The sequence below is a fragment of the Brachycentrus maculatus genome, unplaced genomic scaffold, assembly GCF_059751285.1.
Source record: "Brachycentrus maculatus isolate JH-2025_06_01 unplaced genomic scaffold, ASM5975128v1 h1tg000126l, whole genome shotgun sequence".
Classification (NCBI taxonomy): Eukaryota; Metazoa; Arthropoda; class Insecta; order Trichoptera; family Brachycentridae; genus Brachycentrus; species Brachycentrus maculatus.
In genome coordinates this window covers 1,013,977-1,034,311 of record NW_028280879.1, presented here as the reverse complement: position 1 = coordinate 1,034,311, position 20,335 = coordinate 1,013,977, and the positions used below count along the sequence as shown (strand labels likewise).

At 31.0% G+C, this 20,335-nt stretch overlaps 1 protein-coding gene across 1 annotated transcript in view; it reads left to right on the top strand.

Annotated features, from left to right (window-relative positions):
* The first annotated feature begins 1,875 nt into the window (after positions 1–1,875).
* The window catches only part of LOC148309376 (uncharacterized), a 125,225-nt gene continuing 106,765 nt past the window's right edge, over positions 1,876–20,335 (top strand). Inside the window, exon 1 of the mRNA XM_088260181.1 lies at positions 1,876–2,223. Coding sequence (XP_088116307.1) covers positions 2,100–2,223 — 124 coding nt within the window. The 5' untranslated portion in view covers positions 1,876–2,099. The remainder of the gene's footprint in view (positions 2,224–20,335) is intronic.

Here is a 20,335-nt window from a genome sequence, read left to right as displayed (position 1 = left end):
TTTTTACACCTTTAATTTTTGATGAACGTCTCACCAAGCAAAACCCGTAACGATTCATTGATTTACATTACAAAAATATATTATTTTTAAACTACAAATATTACAACATAAAATGTAAAATAAAGTTTTGTTATCAAAATAAAAACTGTGAGAATTGATTGAATTGTGTTCAATATATTTGTCTTTTTTGTAGTTTTATTAATAGCTCATTTAAATGAGTAATGCAGCAGAAGTTCTTCGTAATTGTTTCGTTGGGATTGCATCATTCGGCCATGTCATATTTGATTGTATATCATAAACAATTTTCTTATCATATAGTTTTATAAATGAGTATTGTAAAATGTCCCCTCAACGTGAGAAAACCCAGTGAGGGTGGGAACATTATTGTGTTCTGTAATTATGTGTATGATGAAATAAAAATAATAATAAAAAATCAATACTTATGTAACTTAATTGCATATTTTGAATTATTGAATTGTTTGAACTCGTGCCTTTACTGAGATAACGAGGGTTTTTGCCTAGAACGGGTATAATTATTTATAACATGAAATAAAAATAAGGTTAATAAATAAATACCTATGTTACTTCATTGCGCACTTTGAATCAGTGAATTGTTTAATTTTATTTCGTTTACAAGATATAGTCTTTTTGCCTAGAATGTAAAAAAAAACAAGGGAAAAGTGGCTAAAAAAGTATAAACACAGTTGGGGCTCATTATTGTGAATTGTTATCATGTGTGTGATGAAGTTAAATGCCCAGACTTCCATATTCTTTTTAATCTTTGATGACATGTCAAAAAATAATATGAAAAATAACTCCTTTAAATGGAGATAATCCAGATTTGTGAGCAAGTATTTGGACACACTCAAAATGTTGTAAGTTAAAATAAAATATGTACATAAATAAATACCCACATTCTTACCATATACTGTTTATTGATTCGGCATTAACTTTGTGGAATGACATTTTGAATTTTTTTTAATTAAACACTCGAATATTCCACTTGATGAGTTTATTTAAATATACGACTAGTTTCGAAAACTTGCAGATGTTTTCATCTTCTGGTAAAAATAAAAAATTAAACGTAAAAAGTTTTAATTTTTACCAGAAGATGAAAACATCTGTAAAACATTAAACGTAAAAAGTTTTAATTTTTACCAGAAGATGAAAACATCTGTAAGTTTTCGAAACTAGTCGTATATATAAATAAAACTCATCAAGTGGTATATTCAAGTGTTAAATTTTTAAACAAATACCCAAATACTTCATTTTAACAAGTTTAATTTTTTTGACTTGGCACGATCAGCTCAATCAGAACCTAAAATCTGGCGGTGTCAAAAGTCTGCGTAATCGGAGGGCATGTATGAGTAGATGAATGGATGTGAAGGAGGCGAGGAGTGTATGTCAGGACAGAAAAGTGTGGCGTTCCATCCTCTCTGCCTACCTCTGCGGAGAAACGGCGTGATGGTAGGTAGTAGTAGTAACAAGTTTAAACTCGTGCCATTAGCCAGTGTTTTTATTGAAATGAAGAAAATGAGATAGCACGGGAAAACCCAGTGAGGGCACATTATCGTAATTGGAGGGAAATTGTAATTAATAAGTATGATGACTATATGATGATATTTCAGTAGTTGTGATAGCGGCCTGTCGATGGATTGATGGTGTCGCCGGATGCTGTGCGCGGAATATGGTGGAAGAAGTTGCGAGGAAATGGACATATGCAGATGAATAATGGAGTGAAATTAGAGTTGTGAATGGGTGTAGTGTGTCGGCGGGCGGGGGCGGGGGGCGCTGGATAGTCGGCTCCGGGCGCGCTATATGCAGCCCGCTATTTCGGGTCGCCTCCCACCGCGGCTGCCCGGAGCCACGGACCGCACTATCCGCTCACCACTCGCGGCCGACCGACGTCTTGACTTCGAGTCTCGGGGATGACTTGACTTCTGCTAAATGAACTCGTGGACTATTTCGGTGCTCTTTGCAATGAAACTAAGAACGAAACGATAAGTTACAAGACGATTTTTATATATTATTTTTTTTATTTAACGTAAGTTCTCGCGTGTGTTTCCTCCCGTGTTTGAGTGTGCGTACAAAGTGACAAAATGCATCAGCATAATTCGGAAGAGAAGACTATAAGTTCCGCGCAGCAGACTATTAACCGCCAAGAGCAGCGAGTTAGCCGCACGGAGCAGCGCGTCGTGCGACAGGTCACCAGCCAGCAGAGAGGTGAACAAACGACGACGACTCTTCTTATACCCTTCTTCGGCTACTTTTCTCTCCAAATGTTCAAGTCTGCCGCCCCTAAGGCGCTAAGACACGGGGTTGATAGTTGATACCACACACGCACACTTATTCCACCGCGAATGTCTAATTGCATTATGTACCATACCATACATCCTTTTGTTCTGTATATTCTGTTAGCTTATTTTCAGAGACCTCCAGGAGCCTGCGATCAATCTCCACCAAGGGTAGGAGAGCGTTTTTTGTTTACTTTTTATGACTAACATTTCCAGCGCTGATTTATTCTTAACACCATGTAAACATGTGCTACTTTTTGTTGCGTTTTTTTTCTCATTCGTAATTTTGGTTCAGATGTTATCCCTATTTCGCTACAGTGAAACGCAAAGAAATACGTTTTAATAACTTTATTTTTGAGACTCGAAGTATGAAATGTAAAAATATGTCGGAAATAACAGCGCGTGACAAATATTTATTTTTAGCCACATTTTCTTCTTCGCGTAGATGTTATTTTTGTATTTTTTTCTTTATTTTAACCTTATACACGCAAACGTATTTTTTGTTTTTAAATTTCACTGAAGCCGGAAGTTTCTATTGACCATCCTCGGATGACGCTATTTCTAAAAACAAAAATTCTTGTCATAAACAGTAATTTGATGAACCATGAAATTCCTCTAAATATCAATTAAAATTCTGGCAAACGACTGGATCTTAGAAACATAAAACTTAATCCCGAACAATTTATTAGCAGAAGCTGTGACTGTTGCTCTAAATCTGGAAATTGCGTATGAAGTTTTATGGCTCAGATTCAAGATCATTTAAATATTTATAACACAATACTATCTTTTCAACAATTTCTTGTGATGTTTCTTACTCGGTTTTCCCTCAAACTAACAATAGAGAAAATCGTAAAAATAATGTTAATAAACGTGCATAATTTTCTCAACGTGTAGGAAACTAATCAACTATTGTAGAGAGTTTAACATGATTTTCCATGCAAATATCATAATTAAACTGCGTCCTTTTGATGGAAGAGATGTATTAACATCACGCAAATGTTTTACAGAGCTTTGTTTATATCGCATTTACACTGAATTTCCTGCATTCTACATGGCGATCAACTGTTGTTATTATCACCTATGGCGGCAGGTAAGTGCGATCGATTCGTTTGATGCATACTCATTTGCAATAACTCGTTTATATGTGACATGCATTACTGTCTTGAATTCCACGCGTGGTGAAGATATCGCTCACTCCTTTCAAGAACGTCATAAATCAAAATACTTGCTTTTTCAGGAGAACGATTTTAAAGTTTAAAAATATAACACAATGTTTTAAAAATAAATATCAAACCACTTATTGAACTTTTTACTGTGCAACATATCTTTTTAGGTAAAACCTGAACGTTTTTTCTACATTTGAAAAATATTTAATTTATTTATAAAAATAATAACACAATACATTTTCTTCAAAATGCAAAAACAACATTTTCTGACCTGTAGCGGGTAAATATTAAGTCAAAAATATGCCTCTTTTGCTGGGATATAGTACATTTTCTGGGCATTCCGAAAATGCACAACTGAAAATTGACGATTTTTGATTTATGACGTTCTTGAAAGGAGTGATATTACAATCTAACGCATCACTGAGCGATGTATTATTGCAGACTCAGATCATTATTATAAATAGTTTCGACATGTAATAGGATAAGAGATAACAGAAAATATTTTTCACACGTTGCCAGATGTAATAATTGGTAGATACGATGCGAGACACTAACGATATGGCACGACAGAAACGCAAACTTAGTTTACACATCAAAACGCACGAAATACACGACATATCTTTTTAAAAATTAATCTCAAACTCTATATTATTTTTTGTATTAATTTTAAATCAAACACAGATTTTTTGAGTCTACTAAGTTGTATTTTATTAACAAAAAACACTTAAAAAATTATATTGTGACAATTGTTTCGCCTTGTTAGGGCATTATCAAACGAAACAATTGTCACAATATAATTTTTTATGTGTTTTTTGTTAATAAAATACAACTTAGTAGACTCAAAAAATCTGTGTTTGATTTAAAATTAATACATAAATAAAAATGGAGTTCTACAAATTAAACGCCAAATCAATAAATAAATATCTATATTATTTATTGAGTTATCAGTAAATTAATGGAGAAACATGATTATTCAAATAAAAATAAAAAAACACTTGTGAGTATGTACATACTACTTTTGAGTTTATTCATATAAACACGAGTAGTTTCGAGAACTATTTTATTATATAAACATAATACAAACGTTTATATTATGTCATGTTGATGAAAATGATTATCTTTATTTCTCGAAACTAGTCGTGTTTACATTACAATAAACTCAAAAGTGGTTTTAAAAAATGTTTAATTTTTATATTAAAATATTTTTAGACTCTCTTGAAAAATTTTCCCTCCAACTATGCTGTAGATTCCCATAAAGAAAAGTAAATAAGTATGCAACAAAATGAATCACTTTTTTACTTCATATTGTCAAATTGTAGTATGTGTTCCTTTGTTCATTGTTATATTTAATTTATCGACCGATTACTTACGAACCTAATATTTTTTGTTTCTTCCGCTGTTGGTTTAGTTTAAAAGAATTGTTACTTTTGATTTCAAGATGTGTGAACAAAATTTTACAGTGGCGTACCTACTATGAGTACAAATCGAAAATTTCAATGCCTTTTTTTCGGAATTTAGTTATTTACAATATATTTGATATTTTGGAATTTGATTTGCCGAAATTTTTGATAATAAAACAAGAAATTACAATATTTTCGTTCTTCTTTATTGTTCGTTGATTCGAGAATCATCTCTTAAAAGTGATATTTTATGACTAAAGACCTCAGTTTTTTGCATCAAACCTTATATACTTAAACTGTATAAAATATTTTAAATAAATCAAGAAAATACAAATGTTAACGTTTGTTTGTTCAAAATCTTAAATCTAGTAAAGCTATTCACAGATTGCTTTGAATTATTTATACAATTTTGCATTCAAATACCCTTATTTTTCATATGTTTATACTCAGATAGGTAAATACACGTTTTTAACCAGCTCTTTTGCCGCAATGGCAGCGCCATCTGTCGAACGTAACATCGCTCTCACGCTACTAGTGACATCTGCTGTCACTAAAATCAATGTAGTTTTTCTTTCTTTTCCATTCGATTAAACAGAGCCACAGCAACGTGTGGCTTGATACAGTTGGTTCGAAAATAGAATAGAGTAAATATTTTCATGAAACAATGACATTTATTTTACATGTTTTTTATTTTCAATTTGCATACATACCATACATATTTCTTACGTCTTCCGACTTTAACAATTATTCTGTATAATTTTAGAAAAATTTGTTTTTTTTTTAAACTTTATAAAATTAAGTAACTTTGTTTTCACCACTTTTTTATTATTCGTACACTTTAACCTACCGGTTTCGACAAGAATCTTGTCATCATCAGGGTTCGTTAACTTCTAAAACATTAAAATACTCATAATTAATTACATTCCCTTACCAAAAACTTACACACACTCCGCAAAAAATCTTTTTTTTTTGTGTATTGCTTAGCAACTCTAAATAACTACGATTTATAATAATATATATTTTTTTTATATCATTCTACGCCTTTGGATAAATGGTTAAAGAAATAGGGACTATTAGTTTTCATTCAAACAAAAACCCAGCGTATTCATAAAAGCGGTTTAAATATTGTTGGTTACAGTACAGTTGTAGCAACTAATTGTTATGAAGCAGTTAAGTCACGTTTTACTAGTTGAGTCATAAAACCATATGAAATATGGCATGGTGCGGTTCTAACTCATGGTATTTACTATTATTATCGACCGTTTTCATTTCAACCGATGTTCGGACTTAGAAAAATGCGCTACAAAAAAACCGTGAATGTTACACGCTTCACAGTCAAAAATTGTAGTATTATATTTTTTGGGGCGCATGTTAGTTTAATTGCTTAATGTTATATGTACAGGGTGGCGCAAAATCAATCACCCTATCGGAAGATGTTATAATTTTTGCAAATGGCGTTGTACGTCTATCAAATTAAATTTTGTGAATTGAACAATATTTATACTATACCAAATAATTTATAAAGCATTATTTTCTACCTTTAATACGCTTTACTGTAATTAAATCAGAGGAAATAAAATTTATGGGAATGATTTAGTAAAAAAATGCGTTTTTAGTTATTGATTTCTATAGAATATCCCATATCATCGGTACAGCAACAGCAAAGGCACGCTCGAGAAATTGAATATGCTAATTGATCACTTATGTATTGCTCTTATGAAATGCGTTCTCTCAGACGAATGTGCGGCAAAACGTTGTAAGATATGTAGATGTTCTGAATATTTTTTTAAAAATTTATTCTTGAGGACGGCAATGTGTCGCAGTCGGGCATCGTACCCAGTACCCACCGCACGCGTGACAGACTCGACACGAAGCTAGATAAATTTATTACCGCATGGGTGATAAGAAAGTAAACCCGTACATCTGATTTCTGCTGTTTGTTTTTATGTCAACTTCACTGGAGAGAATAATTATCGCTTCTAGACTTACAGTTTTTATCTCAAACACTCAGACATGGATTTCTAAACGTTTTGACCCGGTAAAATGATTGTTGATTTATCTGCGATCATTTCACTCAGACACATGTATAATGCAGCATGCACAATTAAGGGAATAGGGAAATCGCGTACATACATACATGTCTGCCACGATCGACATGCGTTCCGAATAAAAGGCATCAATTCTGTGTACTCAGTATTGAGGCTTATTACTCTACTCCGTTGACATTAAGGCGGGACGATCGATAGCCCGCAACTTAATTTTCTTTAAACCCTGGTAACTTCTTCTTCTTCTTTTTCTTTTTGTAGATCCTAGGGATCTGTTTGTGCCCCCGCATGTCGCTCTTGAGATGTTGACTCCCAGCTGTCTTTCCATCTTTTCGGAGTTCTGCCTGGGAGTCTGCGTCCTTCGGGGTTACCTTGAAGGGCGATACGTAGAAGTTTGTCTTCTGACATTCTGTTTATATGTTCATTCCAGTATCGCCTTCGTTGTCCTCCCCACCTCACGATATCCTCCATCTTACACATGCTCTGGTAACATCTAACGTAATTGAATTTTTGGCTGAAAACACCGTTTTTGTATTGAAATTTTACATGGAAATAAAAATGAGGTTTTGAAATATAAAAATATTGAAAAGCAATGAGTTAAAAAAATATTTTTTTATTTTATTTTTAATATGTATACGTATAAAAATGCGAAGGTTGGCAATATTCATGGGAATTTTTACTTTGAAGCTGCCCTAAACAACGACTTATAGTAAACGATTAAACCTATTTCTCAAGTTTTTAAGCAAAGATATTCTATGTAGCAAAGGTATTCTGCCTATGCTGCGTTTACATTCAGCTTTTCCTTGTAGTATGATGCATATTATTTACCATTTCTCTCCCTTCATAAAATAAAATGTCTACAATACTCTAGCTTTTTTCTACAGTGTTTGACTTATTTTTCTTATCTTATGCATCTTAAAATATTCTCTTTGAAAATTCTCTTTATATTTTGAGCATTCTTCGATAGCACCACATATTAAATTGTCTAGAAATTACGAGTAACTTACAGTTTGCAACTATGCAAACCAGTATGTAACATATATTTTGTATATTAAAAACATTAACTTTGTGGTATAATAATATAACACTCTGCTTATCATTCATCGTTCATTTTGTGTACTACTACTAAAGTGGTATTACACAAAGTGAATGAGGTTCTTTTCAATAAAAAGCTTTTTTTACCACCATAGATGGTCTCTAGTGAAATTCCGGTAAATTTAAGCAATATGATTCGAATTTGAACTTTCAAGAATTTGAATAGAGTGGTTGTGAATCATGGGTAAAATAGGTGAATATTACACGTTTGTAACCTAACCTAAAACCATTTAAGTCATAAGCCCTCCATAAGACTTCCAAATTCTTCTTCATCGATGTTGAGATGTCAAAAAAGATAAAAAGAGTGTCAGAATAGAAGATAGTTTGGAAATATTTCTTGGGGAACCCTTCTCTATACAATATATATATATATATATATATATATATATATATATATATATATATATATATATATATATATATATATATATATATATATATATATATATATATATATATATATATATATATATATATATATATATATATATATATATATATAATATGTTTAAACTGAATCACAGATATTGTTAAATTTATTTGAGTGAGGACAAGTATTGCATTGCACATGTGCACACACTGGGAAACCGCGTGTGGTATACAATAAATATAAGTATTAATCGTTGTTTACGTCTCGCAAGCATCCCAAACAAGATTCGCTGGTATGTTAACCTGTTACCTTAAAACGTGTAACGGATTTTTTCAAGTCACGTTAAAATTTGCTTTCTGCTTGTCTTAAACAAGTTTACCTCAGTGCTGTCAATATTAATGCCAATTTCCACAATTGGCTTTAATGTTGGCAAACTAAGATTTTGAGATTTATTACAGTGGCCATCTCTACAATCATTTTATTTTTATTATTTATCATTACTGGGCTTATAATTGAACAATTAATAACTAAAATATCCGACATCATTAAAAAAATATATATATTACTATCTCTGTTTTGGGTAAAAATAACAAAAATTTATTCACAATAAGTTGATTATATACAAATTTTGGATCACACACTCGTACTCTGATTTAACTTCATTTACGTATTTAGTCATTAATATCAAGATCCATTTTGACATAAAAATGAAGAATAATCTAGAAATCTGGTCTTTTACAGGGCTCACTAGCTGTCGTTGGCCGGGTCACGTGATCACTTTATACATACACTGTGACATATTCACCTTTCTATCCGTGAATTAAGCGATCACTTAAATCAACCAATGACAGATATTATACCTTGTAAATGCCTAGACTTCCATATTCTTTTTCATCTTTGTAGAGATATCAATAACCTTGTTTACATTATAAGTATATAGATACGTTTTTTTTAATTTACGAGCTAAGCCAACACTTTTTTTTTACAAAAATACATATACACAAGACAAAAAAAAACTAGTTATATCAGTAAATCACTTGATAAAATTTTAATTTGGATTTAAAAATGAAGTACAATTTTTTGGTTTTCTAATAAGGCATATATAAATATATAAATATATGTATATATATATATATATATATATATATATATATATATATATATATATATATATATATATATATATATATATATATATATATGTGTGTGTGTGTGTGTGTGTGTGTATATCTTTTTTGGTAACAAAATTGTATGAAGTTCATATTACGTACGACTGTAGTCGGTGCGAACGAGGTGAGCAACATTTCCCCGAAGGTTCACATTCGCGTGCTTTCTTGGGTGAAATTATTCACCAGTCGCCTCCCGAAATAGCCGATGCACGCGGGACCCGTGCTCTGCAATAATCGGTCATAACCACCTGTTTCCAGGTGAATCGTGAGCCAAATTACCCTAAATCGTACCCGACGAAATTGATACACTTATTTTTGCGTTGGAATTTTTAGTACCTCTCCATTCTCGGTCTGCGTTTGCATTACGTACCCATCGTTGCGTTTCGTTCCAACGTACAATTCAACAATAAACACGTCTCTTTCCAGCATTTTTAACTGTCAAGCGAAAAGGCCGGTATTTATTTGGTCAATATTTAATTTTTGCGTTTTAGTGCTGAACCAAAATGGTCAGTATGCGCTTAATACTACATAGAATAGACCAGCATGATGCAGGTACATATTGGGTCATACAAAAGTCTTTTTTTTTAGAACAAAAATTTGATTTATAAGTGAATTTAATCTGCCTCCGCAGTGTAATGGTAAGCACACTTGACTACCGTTCTGGAGGTCCCGGGTTCGATTCCTAGAGGGGGGGTCAAATAAATATAAGTGATGTTTTCACTCTAACATTTATTTAATATTACCCTGGACTGAATATTACCTGAAGCGGAGGGTTGATAACCTTTCCTTTTGTGTGTTAACGATCGAGATAACAGTGCGTTTATATGATGCAGTGCCCTATGCACCATTGGGGTGCGGATAAGGGTTTGATGATGATGATGAATTTCAATAACATATTGACCAGTATTACCTTTGACCTTTTACTGTTTTTCGAGTAGCTTCATAATTCTATCGGTATAACTATATAAAAACTCCGGTTATTTTCAACCAAGCAGTCAATATTTTCTTTCAACCAAACCGTTTTTCAATGAATATTCAGTTATTTAAAATTATTTATTACTTTTTATTATAAAAAAAAGAATAATAAAGAACGGAATATGCTATTTACTGTCTAACATCTCATGGTTAAGAATTGTTTAGCAGGGTTTTCAAGTATACAAATATTTTAAACAATAAAATCCACACTTAGCATCCCGATAGAGTAATTAATTTTAAATTCTTATAATATTGGATCTGGCGGATTTTGAAAGCAGGCGACACATATGTTAATTTGTGTCTTATATTAGGTAACAGTCACATTGAAATCAGTTATGTTAATTACGGGGGTATGTCAAAAATTCATATGTTTAACCTATGTGATGTCTTATTTTCATATAATAATAATAATAATAATAACCATATCCGCTCCCTAGGTGGAGCATATGGAGTCCACAAACTGTCTCCAGGTTTTTCTGTCCGCTGCCAGCTCCCTTGCATCCTCCCAAGTCAGATCCGCGTCCCGAAGTTCTGACGAGAACTGCCGACGAATTGTCAGCAGTGGTCGTCCTGGGCGGCGCGAACCTGATGCCTTGCAAAAGAGGCAAGCTTGATTAAGGCTCTCGGGAGGCATGCGGAGTACCTACATGGCCAAGCCATATACCGACCGTTTATAAATTTAAATTAATCAAATAATTCGTTTCAGTAAAATAACGTTCAAATAAAAAATTATATTTCATAACTAACTAACTAACCATCACGCCGCTTCCCCGCAGGGGTAGGCAGAGAGAATAGAGCGCCACACCACTCTGTCCTTGCAAACATTCTTCGCCTCTTCCACGTTCATGCATCTCCTCATACATACCCGCCGATTGTTACGACTCCTAACCTGACCACTTTCAAGTATTTGGCATACCTGATCGTGCCATGTTTTTCTCGGTCTTCCTCTGCTTCTTTTCCCGCTAACATTCGCCTCATAAATTTGTTTTACCGTTCTTTCCTCACTCATTCGTTCTACATGTCCAAACCATCTCAACACACCTTTCTTAATTTTATCGATAATGCTTATCTCAGCTTTGCATTCCTTCCTTATTTCACTATTCGCACATCTATCATACATCGTTTTGTTACACATTCTTCTGAGAGATCACATTTCGACTGCATTCAGTCTACTTTCATCCTTCTTTTGCCAACTCCATGTTTCACTTCCATACATTAGAGTTTATTATAATTTTAAATTATATTTCATTATTAATTTAAATTTTACTTTAATACCACTATTGATAAAAAAGTGGTAATTATCACAAAGTTATTGCCCAATCAATTAATATAATTAGATAGCTTATAAAATTTAATGATTTACCAATTGCTTAACGTGTAAATTACTTTAGACTTTTCGCTAACTCCTTTCAACAATGTCATAAATCAAAAAAAGTAGATTTTTCAGGAGACTGGTTTTTAAGTTTAAAAATACAATAAAATGTATTTAAAATAAACATCAAGCCACTTATTAAACTTTTTACTGTGCAACAGATATTTTTAGGTAAAACCTGAATGTTTTTTCTCCATTTGAACAATATTTAGTTTATTTAAAAAAATAATTAAACAAAACGTTTTCTTCAAAATGCGAAAAACAAAACTTTTTGCCCTGTAGCGGGTAAATATTAAGTTAAAAATATGCCACTTTTGCTGGGATATAGTACATTTTCTGGGCATTCCGAAAACATGCACAACTGAAAATTGACGATTTTTGATATATGACGTTGTTGAAAGGAGTGAGCGATTTGTTTAAAACATGTCTTTGATTTTTTGAAAAGAAGACTAGCAGTCTAAATGTATAATTTAAGTTAAACGCCACGATTAATTATTTTTTGCATTTTTTAACATGTTATAATTGTGTTTTATTCTTTCAATGAATAACTTTGTGAGCAACCAACGCTCCTTTGGTGATAATTCACGGAACATGAACATGTAACCCGTTTTTCACAACTATCTAGAATTTTAATACCTAATTTTACCTTTCTCGCAGTTATCTCTCGCATTCAGTTAACGGAGTTCCGCTAAGTTACTTTGAACGGATTTTATATACATATTTGTACCTGAACATGTATACATGCGTATGTATATATTTATTTATACATATATGTATGCACACATACACGCACGTTATTAAAACGAGAAAACAGAACGTGTTGATAATTTATATGAATTATTATTAATCAAGAAAATGGCAATTTAAAGTAGGATTCCACAGAACGCATCTTTAATATAGTTGGAGTCACCAAATCGGGAATATAAATTAAAGATTATTTATGATTTTATTTCAATTTTACTCTATGGGACATTTTATAAATCACAATTTATGTACATATGTAATTTAGTATTTAATGTTTATTTCAAATATATATTTATATACATAAAGACTCCGCTTAGTGTTACAAGCGTTAAACGAAACGGCGTTATTTGAGACCAGCTTAACACGCGTATTGTTATATCTCAACACATACTGTAATAAAATCAAACGCATCGCGAGACCGCATACGAGTAGGTAGGTACTCGTATCAAAGTAACAAAATCTTGTGCGGTTTCGGGAACACATTAGATAATTGCCGTTTTAAATTTGTTATTTTTTTCTTAATTATACTTGCCTATATCTTATATTATCTTATATATTATCTATCATCCTGAATTACCGAATGCCTGATTATATTATATATATATATATATATATATATATATATATATATATATATATATATATATATATATATATATATATATATATATATATATATATATATATATATACCTGTATTCATCTCTCCGTCGGCGTCGTTCTATCTTGGAGTCCACAGTATACACAATGAGTTCACATTAATAAAACGACAGCCTCTTCATTTTCATCTTCTTGGTGTAGGCCTTGTGGCCTGTTTTTAAGAAGGATAAGCCTCCTGAGATGTCGATAACCAGCTGTCAATCCATCTCTTTGGTGGTCTGCCCGGGACTCGTCAAAACAACAGCATTATTTTTTTATTATGTCACAGAGTTTTTATTTATCCGGTACTTGTTGCCTTGATTACAGATTTTTTTACTTGTCTCAAACGCCAATTGACAAAATACAGCGCGTAAATTTAGGATAAATGCATTTATACTCGATTCTTAACAACGTACTCACTGCCGATATATACGGTACAGCCCAAAGCGAGGTTCATGTGTTCCTTGCATTTATTGACACGTTTAAGCTGGATTGTAGCGGTCCCGCGAACCAGTTTGTACGACGCTGATATAAACTTCATTGCAGTTCGATTACAAACAAATAAAAAAATAAAAACAAGACATGGCAAAAAATTCAAAGTTTAAATATTGATATAAACTTCTATAAGCGTTTAAACATATATTGATTTACGAGTAGCTATGTATATTCTCATATACCGTTTTTGTCACTGGATAATTCGAATCCCGTTCCCGGTTTACATTCCCGGGATGGGGTGAATAGTTATAATCATAAAGATAAACTTGGTCAATTTATATAGCGCCATTTCTGTAGAATACTACCTCAAGAGCGTCTATACAGATGTGGATTAAGGCGTGGATATGATATTTTTTTTAAATATACAAACATATGAGAGATTTTTCACTCTAATGTTTATTCAATAGCACCTTCGAATGTTATCTGAAGTACAATATTGATGATAATAATTATTAAAAAAAATGGATTTTAAATAATTTTATACAGCGCCATTTTCGTTTAATAATTAAGGACTTTTTGTTTGCATTTTCGTTTAATATTAATCTTAAGGGTACGTTTCTGTCATATTAAAAAATACTAAAAGTGAATAATACAGCAGTTAAAGGTTTACTTTCCTTTGGGTATAGCGGCAAACTTCTAGGTCAACTTCATCACATATGGCACATCTGGCTATGCGACGAAGTTGTTAAGTCGTCAAACGCACTTTTGTCACATTTAGAAACAATATTAAGGGAGATAGTCAACATTTTCAGTACACAGGATTTTACAAGTAAAACTAAAAAATCACTTGAACAGAGTTCAAAGTTGATTATTAAAACGCTTGTTGAGTTTTATTTTACACTACTTAAAAAAATAACTGATGTTTTCATCGACAGGTGATTACAAAAACTAATGTGCAAAACATCATTCAGGTATTCGTAGAGATGGGTACGGTAATATCTACATAGAGTTAAAATAAGAGTTATTTATAAAAATATTTCAAACTGTATTTTTTATGAATTGTTCGATTAATCATAATCTTCACGCGAAATCACTACGATTAGTCTTTTATAAATTTCTTTTTTATTTAATCATAATCACTAAAATGTAGCCCAATTGAGTTAAAGTACGTAAATCGAGTGTTACACAATTTCGCTTTGGGGTCCTTGGCATTTACTTTTAAAGAATATGCAATGCGTTCAATGTAATGATTGTATCAAAAGCTTGATACTTGACTCTGGTGTCATCAGACCGCGAGCAACCTCGCTATGAACACATGATTTTGGATGAATTAAATGATACTAGTATAGCCAGATTCGCAATCAACGCCCCCTAAATTAGGCGACAAACTAATCACATGGAAAAAACGAAAATTATTTCGATCAGTGAAATTATTGTCAAAAACTGGATTATTTATTGATTCGGAATTAACTTTGTGGAATGAGACTGCGATTAAAATATATACTGGCTAAACTGCGAGATATTAAAAATATAGAATCCAAGAACATCGCCGTGGACTTACAAGTAATTATTTTCAGAATTCGCGAATCACATAATGGAAACTAATCATTCATTTGACTCAAATACACTTGAATTCTTAAATTCAGTTTCAAACAAAGGTCAAGTCATAAACAATTTAGAAAATTTTGAATAACGTCAGTGAAATAATTCTGATAAAACGTTAATTAATATTATGCTTTTCTAAAATACGTCATTATTATTATCTATGTTTCCTTTTACAAAAAGTCCCGTTCCTTCATCCTCTTAGCTCTTTTTCATACCCTACAAACCATTACATATACCTGAATAATATTTTTTGGTCGTTAGTTTTACTAATCAACTGTCGATGAAAACAAGTGTAGTTTTCGAAACTAGTCATATTTAATGAAATAAAACTCAATATATTTTGTATATTAAAAGCACTGTTTACTTTGTGGTATGGTGATATCATTCATCGTTGACTTTTCTTTCCATATTTTATTTTTGTAAAAATGTCAGAACGTAACAAACTCATTTTAATATGCATTTGACCTGGTGATGGAATGATTATTCCGAAACCGCTAGTCACGAAGCAGTGTTTTTTAAAGTGGTATTACTCAAAGTGAACGATGAATGATAAGGAGAGTGTTATAAAACTCAATTAGTACTATTATACAAGCGTTTAATATATTTTAAGTAATAAATTAGTATAATTTTTTGCGTTGAGTTATGTACAATAAGAACAACCCATATCGACATTACTATTACCTACATATTGTATCTTCTTGGTGGTTTAACCAGTTATTATACCTCAGTAGGTTTATCTGTTCTAACTCCACCATCCGTTATTGCGAGTAACAATTTTCTTTTCTCAGAACTAGCATCGTCTTCAAGGCATTAAAACCTACTTTGAAAATCTTGATAACTTTGATAAGTACGTTTTTCAACTGTTCTAGAAAATGAGGAATTGACCAATATACCATGTGTAAAACAGGATAAGACTCATATGAATCTGTACAAAATTCTCGCATTTTTAAACACTATATATATATATATATATATATATATATATATATATATATATATATATATATATATATATATATATATATATATATATATATATATATATATATGTGTATATATGTAAATATATATATATATATATATATATATATATATATATGTGTATATATGTAAATATATATATATATATATATATATATATATATATATATATATATATATATATATATATATATATATATATATATATATATATATATATATATATATATATATATATATATATATATATATATATATATATATATATATATATATATATATATATATATATATATATATATATATATTTAAAAAAATCAATATTTTAATAATTATGTCGAATTATGTTATGTATTGAATAATCATAAAAATTGTGGAATAACATGAGGATTAAAATACTAAAATAAACTTCTTCAAACCCTCATCTGCACCCGATGGTGCATAGGGCACAGCATCATATAAACGCAGTGTTATCTTGATCGTTAATACATGAAGGAAAGGTGATCAGCCCTCCGCTTCAGGTACCAGTCCAGCGTAATATTGAATAAATATTAGAGTGAAAAAATCAGTTTTATTTATTTGAACCCTCCTGGGATTCGAGCCAGGGACCTCCAGTACGGTAGCCAAGCGTGCAATAAAACACTTGTATATAATTATCTTTTTGAGTTTATCAATGTAAGCAAGACTAGTTTCGAGAACATTTGTAGTTCTCGAAACTAGGGGAATTTACATTAATAAACTTTTAAAAGTGGTCATATACAAGTATTTCACGTGTACAAATATATTGAATCAACACTTTGAGTATGTCTAAATACTCATTCACAAAATAAATTAACTGGTCAAATCACAAGTTAAAACAAATAGAAAATCTTGTTTTCAAGCGTTTCTCAAGTATGTGAATATTATCCAGGATTCGGACCTCACAAGCAAATGGAAAGAGTCTCCAATTAATAACAGCTTTCCTTATCCAACCATTGATAGATCAATTCATTTAGAAGTTTCAAAAAATTTAGTGGCATTGTCGTTACCCATGGGTAGAATTGGTAAATGTTACACGTGAGCAGAGTGATCAATTAAACAAGCCTATGTCAGTCGTAAGCCCTGTTAATGCCCAGACATATTCTTCTTATGTTGAGATGTAAAAAACATTAAATCAATTGATGGATTTTATATAAAGATAGTTATTTAATTTTTTATATATTTCATTTTCAATTCTAATCATTTAAGCTCCAGACGAAAATGTGAAACCAGTTGGCCACTTACAGAAAAGCCGACAATGTCCCTATATTAAAAGAATTAACTAAGCAAAGAGTAAATAAGATTTTTTTAGCGGTAGATTAATGAATACTAATTTGAATAGATAAAAGGTGAACTGGTTTATTCGGAATCAAATGTATAAATTAAAAAATAAGACAATTTACAATGCTACAAAAAATACAACACGAATGCTAAACATCTGCTACAAACGAAGTACTAATATGGCGTGAAATTTACATTACATTTTTTTTGGGTTGCCTTAGTTATCATAACAACTGGTTTCATTTAATGGCGATATTTGTGATCCTTTTTTTAACTTTTAAGAATATATATCGCTCACTCTTTTCAAGTACGTCATAAATCAAAAAGCTTGATTTTTCAGGACAACGTTTTTAAAGTTATAAAATTCTATAAAACGTATTAAAAATAAATATCAAGCAACTTATTGAACTTTTTACTGTGCAACAGATCTTTTTAGGTAAAACCTGAAGGTTTTTTTCTCCATTTGAAAAATATTTAGTTTATTTAAAAAAATAATTAAATAATACCTTTTCTTCAAAATGCAAAAACAACACTTTCTGCTCTGTAGCGGGTAAATATTTTGTTAAAAATATGCCTCTTTTGCTGGGATTTAGTACATTTTATGGGCATTCCGAAAACATGCACAACTGAAAATTGACGATTTTTTATTTATGACGTTCTTGAAAGGAGTGAGCGATATCTAAACTCAATACTTTTTCGACTATGAATTGAAGTTACCTAACGACTCAAATATAAGAGACAATTGATTGGCAATAGTGCGATGTACGTCTGACTTATTTTTTATGTAACTCAAGCTGAACCTTAAAATATAATTTAATTATTTGATTATTTGTAAAAGAGTATAGATCGAATATTTTTTTCATTAATTAGTGCAAATTATTTTTCCTCTGTAAAACCGCCTGTATATTTTCTTTTATGTATATTATATTCACACTACAATTTTGTAAAAATATTGAAAAACAAACTAACTAACCATCACTCCGCTTCTCCGCAGGGGTAGGCAGAGAGAATAGAGCGCCACACCACTCTGTCCTTGCAAACATTCTTCGCCTCTTCCACGTTCATGCATCTACTCATACATACCCGCCGATTATTACGACTCCTAACCTGACCAGTTTCAAGTATTTGGCATACCTGATCGTGCCATGTTTTTCTCGGTCTTTCTCTGCTTCTTTTCCCACTAACATTCTTTCGTTCTTTCCTCACTCATTCGTTCTACATGTCCAAACCATCTCAACACACCTTTCTTAATTTTATCGATAATACTTATCTCAGCTTTGCATTCCTTCCTTATTTCACTATTCGCACATCTATCATACATCGTTTTGTCACACATTCTTCTGAGAGATCGCATTTCGACTTCATTCAGTCTACTTTCATCCTTCGATGAAAGTTGAAATAAAGGAATATGATAAATGCCCAGACTTCCATATTCTTCTTCATATTTGATGAGATGTCAAAAAATAATAAGGAATATGGTGGCTACTAGAACATCTATATTAATTTAAGAGGTCTCAACGCAACATAAAACATATTTTCTTATACTTCCTCTTATCGTAAAATCTCTACTCACCAACGATTTATTCACAAATTTCGACACTTTAGAGATAACGAGAAAAAATCCATCTTTTGCAGTTCTTGATTTTTTTTATTGATTCGTTAGATTTTTTACAACATTATGAAAATACCTGAACAATGCGTGTTACCTCAGGTGTTCATATATAGCGTCTTACGTGCACATGAACAAAACTATCAGTATCTTATTTTTCCGCATTGTATCGTGTACTTTCTTTAGCACCACTCCCGTGGCTATGTATAGCTCTCTTACTTCTTCTTTCTCATGTAACGAAATGTGTGTAATAAACGTGGCGCATCCTTGAGATTTCACTCTTAATTCTCGTCCAATTATGGAATATAATATAATATCGGATCGACGCCTAAGAAGTAAGAAGTATCGCTTCAAAAAATCTTAATGAAACTGACAATGTATCTAATAATTCGTAATTCACGCTCTACATAATTGTATTTCTATCCTAATATACCATCATACGAAAATAAGAAAATGTTCTTCTTACGGCGCTACCAAGACACCGTAAATATTTATTATGGTTATTAAAAAATTCACTTCGAAGATTAGAAAATGACTTAACGCTTAGTGATTCTGCCTTTACGATTTGGCACATTCCGAGAGTGATATATATATATATATATATATATATATATATATATATATATATATATATATATATATATATATATATATATATATATATATATATATATATAATATATATATATATATATATATATATATATATATATATATATATATATATATATATATATATATATATATATATATATATATATATATATATATATATATATATATATATATATATATATACATATATGTATATATATATATATATATATATATATATATATATATATATATATATATATATATATATATATATATATATATATATATATATATATATATATATAAATATTATAATTAAAGATTAACCTAACGTACAAATTTCCACATTACTTAGGCGTTTAAGAGACAATTATTTATATTATCATGTATTTAATAAATTCAATAACATTATTCCTAAGCTTCTAGATTCTCATCCCAATGAACTCCTTCGTCTGGAGCACCGTATATCGCTCACTCTTTTCAAGAACGTCATGAATCAAAAATCGACAATTTTCAGTTGTGCATGTTTTCGGAATGCCC